Below are 8,414 nucleotides of genomic sequence, written 5' to 3'. Positions count from 1 at the left end.
TGGTCGACATGTCTGGATCAGCAGTCTCCATGATTTATTTTATGTTTGAATAAGGAGCCACCATGGAGATAAGTTAGACACATGTGGATCAGGAGCTGCAGGTTGCAGACTCCTGGACTAGACTTTCTGATAACAACTGATTGAATGACATCTATTTGGGAGTTTAACCCCTTTAACAACTGAGACGTCACCAGTGATGCTTAAACACAAAATCTTTAGTGTACTGTAACTTTCCAGTTGTCAGCATGATCAAGGTAATTCCAGTAGATTGTGAAGGAGAAAAGCGGCTCATCAGTTGTCCTTGACACATTCAGCTGCTCTTTTTTTCCATCTCTGTCTTCCTCTCTCCCGTCTGAACGACACGAGTCCAGAGTACTCCTACAAATAATGCAGGACTCTTCTCATTGAGGTGTCGAGAAAGCCCCCTCCCTGGCTGCTGTCACTTGCAGATCGTGTTGCTTCCGTGTCATCTGCCTGTTTGCGTCCATGTTTGTTGTTCTGACTTGGGCGGCGTGTCTGCCCGTGTGGCCGTCCATCTGCATCGCCGCCTGTTTAACAGCATGTCCGTGTGTAGCGCCTCTGTGACAGCTGAAAGCTGAGTCAGCCTCCATTCTGTGGAGATACACAAAGCCTTCCACAGACTAAACCCAGGCTTAGTTTGGCATTACATTTCCACCAAAAGTCCATGAGCATATATCTTAACTCCACGCCCAAGGAACGTTCCACAGATGCAGGACAGTCTCCATTAGGGGTGTGCCAAAATATCGATATTGCAATATATCGCGATATTTAGTCCTGCGATCGATTCTCGATGGGTTCTCACCAAGTATTCATTTGAAGAGGCTGTTAGGCCTCGCGTGACGGATCTGTTGAGTAGCTGGGCGCGCTGCGTCAGACATTTAATGGCGATCTACGCACTTCATTCAGGAAAAAGCACCACGAGACACAGGCTCGGTAGCGCGTGTGTGAAGCATGTCTACCTGTCAGCATTTATCCTCCATCTGTAGGAGATCCACCCGGTAAGAAGTGAATTTGTCTGAGTGCTAGAATGACCACGATCACTTATTTCCTGTTTGATCAGTGGCTGTGGGAAATGGGCGCGTGCTTCACAGTTATTTTATGCACTTCGATGTTTAACCTGCTGGTGTACGGTGTAACTTTGGTAAATTTATGGTGTGAAGTTTTCAAATAAATGTAATTACTTTTTGCTAATGTTCATTTAAAGTCATTGTTAAATACAAAATGTAGGATTTGATGTATGAACTTTAACAAAAATGTATTTCAAAAAAGTACATTAATTCACTGTAAAATAGTGATTAATTAAAGTTGTTTATTGCAATTCTGTAATAGAAATTGTAAATATTTATTGCCATAATCATGTGTGTTTTAAGGTTTTTTTTGACAGATAATTCCAATTCAATTGGTGTCAATGCTTGTCAAAGACAGTATTACTGATTTCAGCAATGTTGCACAGAAGTGTCTATTATTTGTTGCACAAAATAAGTCACAAGTTGTTTATTATGATTGTGTTTAAGCTAACAAAAATGTGGATATATTTTCCCAAAAAATTTGTTCTTCTATATAATACAAGTTATTAGAGAGGATTTTTATCTATTATCGCAGTATGACAATATTATCCATATCGTGAGCCATGCATCTCGTATCGTGAGGTACCCAGTGATTCCCATCCCTAGTCTCTACGCCGCTCCTCAACTCCTCAAGTTACATCAAAATACATGAGATAATTTTTGAAATATAACCGATTTTTCCAAATAAAACTTTTCCATTGACAAATGTGATCATGTTTTTGTATCTGAAAAGACTGTAGAGATTAATATAAACACACAAACACAACACACACTTCTCTCTGTGTGTCTCAACAACAGATACATTAAAGAAGTGTAGACCTATTAACTACTTGCTTATTCCTAGCAGAAACATGGGAAAATATTTAAAGGTTATTCATTTACCCATGATGGCTAAAAGAAACATAAAAAAGCTCTAGCTGAAGCATCCGTAGACTGTTGCGGAAAAATGCACGTATGGTGTGAACTAGGCGTTATACTTCTAAACTAGTTCCGCCCCCTCGTGGAGGACTGTGCGCTCGTGGAACTTCTCCTGTGAAGAAAAAAATTGGAAATACCCGCGGATCATTCCTTTTTCAAATTAAAACAAAAAATGAAATGGGGGGAAATGACTGCTACATTTATTCATACATTTCTAAACTACTGTAGTAAAACAAATCATTTTTGATGTTCCCATTTTAAAAAAATCTAAAATAAAGCAAACACATAAAGAATTTTTAAATTAATTTAAAATTTTTAATGTATTTTTTTTTTTTGTTCATTTTACTCTGAAAAAAAATGATACACGGATCCAGTTATGGCATCAGTATTGCCCTAGAAACTGTAACGGGGGGTGGTTGAAAAATGGCCAGTTTTGTTTTTTTTGTTTTTTTTCGGGCAGGAGTTGTTACACACACTGGAATCTCAAGCTAACATTTTAGCTGACTATCAGCTTTAGCGTTTTCAGCTATCAGCTTCAGCATTTTTAGCTATCGATTTCAGCATCTTCAGCTATCAGCACTAGCATCTTTGGGTGCCAATTTTTTTTATTCACTTTAGCATTATCGCAGGTAATGCTATATATCTAGTTTATAAATATGTTAAAAAGTTACAGTTTTAAAGTTTTAAAAATGTAGTTTTAGTGTGTTCAATAAATGTTTATCCTGTTCAACCTAAGGTGTGTTTTGAATTTTGCTCCCTTGTGTGATTGAGTTTGAAACCCCTGCTCTAAATAGTTAAATTTAATTAACCTGCTGATGGTTACACATAGACACAGAGTGTGTAAATTCGACAGATATATTTATTTGATTTATATTGTGATATACATCGTTATCGCACAATATGGAAACAACTATATCAAGATATAAATAAATTAATATCGCCCAGCCCTAGCGTGGAGTTTGATACGCTGGTGGGGGACATACTTAGCTTCTGACTTCCTCTGCTTCACTTTTTTAATATCATCTTAATCAACAAGCTCACAAAAGTATGGAAGCGCACCGGGGCTGACGGATTATTCTGATCCTTCTGTTGCCATGCAGTCTGTGTATTCTCTCAATAGAGAATGAATCTGTAGTTGTTTGTGAAGCTTTTCTTAAGAAACTAACTAATGAGATCTTCTCTTCTCAGCCAGCGCTGTCATCTCCGTGGTTTTCCTGAAGGAGACCGTCTACACCTCTGATATAGTTGGTGAGCAAACATCTGAAACCACAACACTCACTTGAGAAGCGCAGATCTCAGATCATATCAGCATTACTGTCTAAACAAAAGCAGAACAATTCCAGCATGTCTAATGCGCTGAGTCCTAATCTGCATTGTGAAAACAGCTGGGATTGCTTTGCTTAGCTGTGGAGTCTGCTGCTGAAAGCTGTGATGGTGATGGCAGTCAGTGACAAAAACACAGCAGGCTGACTGACACTCATATCGGCGCCACACAGCTTTGTGTATTGTTGTGTCAGATGAAACAAAACAACATTTTTACCATTTTTTGTACTTTATTTTCTTTTTCTTTTTACTGTGATGATGTTCATTTGGTGGATTAAAAAAAAAAAAAGGAGAATTAAAAAATCCAGTAGAGAGACTCCATATTCCCTGCAGGTTCAGTAGCTTGTAGTCTCGCTTGAGTTGTTCTGATTGACAGAAGGTGTGAAATACATTTTTAACAGTTATTTTGTATGTTTGCCGTGGAAGAAACCCTTTCTGCAGCCTTACCGCTCTGTGCTGTCCTCCTTTCACAGGTGGCACGCTGGCGATAACAGGAACGTACCTCCTGGTTACCTTCGCCCCTCATACGTCGACCCACATCACCGCTCATCTGGTGCAGTACTACTTCATCAGCTGGCACTTCCTGCTGTACCTTGTGGGTATTTCTTCAGATTCCTTCTTGAAGCAGTCTGTCTAAATCACGTGTCAAAGTTGAGGCCCGGGGGCCAGATCCGGCCCTCCAGATCATTTTATTTTATTGTTATTAATGGCCCGATGTTTTCTTGTGCTTATTTCTAACTTGTATCATTTTGACAAAATATATTTTTATAGAGACTAAAATATTGAAAGTTATTTAAGGTTTGAGTTGATTTATTCTGGAATAATATTCCTGCCTTTTTATTATTCATAATTATGTTATGTTAACAAGTTATGTTTTAAAGGTTTTTCAAAAAATCCGTTTTTTAGGCTGTTTTGGACTTTAGCTATTATTTCAGCTACGTGTGAGCTGTTTTGGCTAATTTAGGCTAAGCTTTTCAATTTTTTAGGCTGTTTTGGGTAATGGCTAATATTTACAGCGCTAGCTGTTTTGGCCAATTTATGCTTTTCTTTTCAATTTTTTAGGCTATTTTGGAGTTAGTCTAACATTTACACACCAGCTGTTTTGGCTAATTTAGTTTTTTTTTTTTTTTCGTTTTTTAGGATATTTTGAAGTTTAGCTATTTTTTCAACTGCATGCTAGCTGTTTTTGGCTAACCTATTTTTTTTTTCTTAGATTTTTAGGCTAATTTGGCATTAAGATTATATTTTAGCTGGCTATCAGCTTCAGCATGTTCAGCTACTGACTTCAACCTTCATCAGATATCAGCTACAGTGTTTTTAGTTATCAATTTCAGCATCTTCAGCTATCAGCACTAGCATCTTCAGCGGCCAAATTCAGCTTACAGTATTCACGCTAGCATTATCATGGGTAATGCTATATATCCAGTTCATAATTATGTTAAAAAGTTACAGTTTTAAAGTTTTAAAAATGTAGTTTTAGAGTGTTCAATTAATGATTATCCTGTTCGGCCCGCGATCTAAGCTGTGTTTTGGATTTTGGCCCCTTGTCCGATTGAGTTTGACACCCTGATCCAAATGGCAAATTTAGGTTGCTGTCAAAAATCACTTTTTGAAACTTGAACCCTTTTTTATGTTCATCTTGATGCTTTTCAGCTGCTGCTTGACAAATTTAAATTGATGACACATATCCTGATTAATCTTTTTATTGGTGTTAAAAATATACATCTGAACGTTATTGTTTTATACACTTTTAGTTGGTAAAATGACAACAGTAATCCTACTGTTTCTACATAGCAGTTGGCAGGTGCATTAGCACTCATCCATGTACTCTCCTGATCCAGTTTCACCCCAGGCAAACATGGCATAAACACAGCCGTTGTCAAGGTAACGGATCCTAAGTGCAGAATAGAGCTGGGGGGGTTATCTTTTAGTGCATTCATCCCCAAAAATTACTGAATTTAATGTCTGCACAGAAAAGTCGTTGTGGGTAAAGCACTTTTAGATGTTTTCAAGGTTTTACTCTTTTGTGATAAAAATCCAAAGCAAAGATTTTTGCTCGACTGCCTTAAATTATAACTTAAGCAGAGAAACATTTAGAAGTGGAAGTTTTCAACACTCACTTCTTCTTCTTGCTCTTGTAGTTTCATGCTCTGCACATAATGAATCTGCAGGTACAAACTCACCTGAAGAAAAAACTTCCTATTTGAAGAAAGACTACTTCTGCTTAGATTTATTGATTGTCATTAAAAGAAGGATGACTCACTGGTTCCATACAGTCTCACTCCAATCACCTTTTGATCTATTGTAAAAGTGTTCCCAGTGGTCCTTTAATTGTTATTGTGCTGTTTTTAGCCAAAATAAAAGCATCAACCCTGTCACCCTTCTGTTTATGTAATTTCCCACTAGCTTACAGCCCCTCACACCCCAAACCTAACATTACCAATCCAACAAGAATGGTGAGCAGTATCAGAACTATCCAGCCGTGATCCAGATTCCAGCTCAGATGAGGAAAACAAAGACGTTCATGGATCTATTTGTCTACAACAAGGGTCTGCAACCTTCAACGCTTAAAGAGTCATTCAGGTTGTCAGCAGGAGCCACAAAGTCTTCACTCACCCTTTAGAAAAATAAGATACTGCTTTATATTTATGTTTTCGCTGCTGATTTAGCACATTTAAATATATTACTGTATTTTTTGCATAAATAAAACATAAGAAGGGAAAATAGCTTTTTAAAAAATATGAAATAGTTTATAACTTTTGACAGAGCTTTGCATGACTTCCTTTCAAAATAAAAGACATCCTACACTATAGGATTATGACAATGCAGCAAATGCAGTAGGAAGTGTAAAGTCATCACTGATATAAAAAAGGTTTATTTTACTGTTTCTGTTCCATGTCAGCCACAAATTCATCAATATAACCAACAAAAACTAAATCGGAGCTGATGAAGTGACGCCTATAAAAACCATGAGGAACACTCAAAAATAGAAAATCTGATTTATAATCCAGTGGATTATAACTTAACGTAGCTTTAATTCTGGTTACTGATAATAAATTGATTTTCTGTGACAAATAAAGTCCAAATGTGTCACTGACGAACTACAAAGGATTGATGGAGAATCACTGTGGTCATGATCCTCGCTGAATGATTCATATCATCCTTCAACTGTTTGTGAATGAGAAGAAGAAAGTCTTAATTTACTTTTCTTACCTTTACTACTTACTTAGTTTTTCCTTTACAGTTACTTTCACATTTTTAAAAACATTTTATTTTAACCAAAGAGCCACATGTGGCTCCAGAGCTGCAGGTGGGAGACCTCTGGTCTACAGGTATCAGAATGGAGCAGAGCAGAGAGCTTGTGGCTTCTGTGTCATAAATGCAATCTTTATCAAACAGCATTTATGTGTCTGCTCCTGATTCACATCAATTTGAATAAAGAAATACTCAGAAATTCACTTTTGAGCTTAATTGTCTTTATATATGTTCTCTATAATCAGAAAAATGCCAGAAGAATGTGTTAAAACACTTTTTTGTTCTATCAGAGTGGGTCTTTAAAGGCTCTTGGTGTGTAAAAGGTAAAAGTGTGGCCTGCAGAGCGAGGCTGCCATCATCCAGGATAGAGCATTACAGTAGACACTCTTGGAGCTGGTCCTATTCTCTGAGCTGATGGGGAAATGAAGAGACAAAAGAGAAATATTCCTGCAGGGAAACACAGTTGGAGAGCTGAAGAAATGCAGATGGATTTTAAAATCCAGCCAGTTTTGTTTCCTCCGGCTGCTGGGACTGTGTGCACAAAGGTTTTGCATCGCAGGCGGAGCGTTTGTTAATAGTCGTCCGCCTGCAGCAGAACAAGGGTGGGATTAACCGTAGCTGCTGATTAATCAGAGGAAATGAAATATCCATAACAAACTCCTCATTATTTCTATAGGTCGCAGCGTCATCCAGTCTGAGATGAGTGTCGTTCGCTGAGGAAGGTGTGTTGTAGATGAGTAAATCTGCTATTAGTGACCCTGATCTCTGTTGATCCTTCTTTACGCCAAATATTGACATTTTGAAAATGTCTCTTTATTTGGCGTGCTTACTGGATGACATTGAGAGACATTTAAAGGTCATCTTGCCCTTTTCCTCTCAACACTGTAGTTGTCGCTCTCTCCATCCATTAGAGCTGCTGTTTATTGGTGCTTTAATGTCTAAACGCTGCTAGGCTTACAAGGACAGCCCAAGGCTTCTCATTAAAGACGAGGAATTCATTTCATTTTTCTGCCTCAGTCATTTGTTTCCATTAAAACCTGCTGCACTCGGGCTGCTGGCAGCACTTTGTGAAACAGATCAGGGTCGGAGGGAATGCAGTTCATGTTCTCATTTTTTCCCTCAAAGTTGAAGGGAATAGATTGTGCATGAATGATTGTGTAAGCCTCTTCTGCTTCCTCTCCACAGTTTATTGAGGTCGTCCTGTATTGCATCCTGCTCTATCTGTACAAGAGGAGAAATGTGAAGCACATCGTCGTCGTGATGCTGCTGGTCGCCCTGCTCGGTACGAACCGCCTAAATGAGGGCAGAAGTTGGGATTCAAACCACTTCCTGTCGTCACAGGTTGCTGTGTTGCCAGGCTACCAAACCTGGATCTGAGCTCTGCTGCCGTTTCTGTGAAACTCATTCTGACCACGTACATTTGACTAATTTCTAGTTAACCTACTGCACTTGATATAAGACACTGTGACTTAACAGATACTGTTTTAACAGTAAATTGGCAGATTGATATGCTACAATTATTTAAGTGTGAAGAACAAATGACAATTCTGATATGAATTAAGTGATAGGAAGTAGTAGTCTCCGACTTGTTTTAAAGTTGTGCAGATGCTGGAGTGATGCGTGTTCTGCAGCCTCTCTTACAGTCATCTCAGTGAAAGCGGTGTCAGGAATGATCGCAGAGTCCATACAAGGTCGGCTGCAGCTCATCTACCCCATCTTCTACGTCATGCTTGTTGTCATGGTGGCCTCCTGCGGATTCCAGATCAAGTTAGTGGAGCGTCTCTCCCTGTTTCTGTGCGCGCTGCATGTTTTTATCCCCTCCAGCAGTTC

The 8,414-nt window shown here is 38.5% G+C and overlaps 1 protein-coding gene across 1 annotated transcript in view; it reads left to right on the top strand.

Annotated features, from left to right (window-relative positions):
• The window catches only part of LOC112143337 (NIPA-like protein 2), a 34,981-nt gene that overhangs the window by 20,983 nt on the left and 5,584 nt on the right, over positions 1–8,414 (top strand). Inside the window, exons 4-7 of the mRNA XM_024267220.2 lie at positions 3,195–3,254; positions 3,803–3,924; positions 7,770–7,866; positions 8,216–8,351. Of these exons, the coding sequence (XP_024122988.1) occupies positions 3,195–3,254; positions 3,803–3,924; positions 7,770–7,866; positions 8,216–8,351 (415 nt within the window). The remainder of the gene's footprint in view (positions 1–3,194; positions 3,255–3,802; positions 3,925–7,769; positions 7,867–8,215; positions 8,352–8,414) is intronic.

Source organism: Oryzias melastigma, linkage group LG16 (genome assembly GCF_002922805.2).
Source record: "Oryzias melastigma strain HK-1 linkage group LG16, ASM292280v2, whole genome shotgun sequence".
In the NCBI taxonomy this organism is placed as follows: domain Eukaryota; kingdom Metazoa; phylum Chordata; class Actinopteri; order Beloniformes; family Adrianichthyidae; genus Oryzias; species Oryzias melastigma.
Note: the sequence above shows the minus strand (reverse complement) of the source record. Positions and strands in the feature narration are given on the sequence as shown.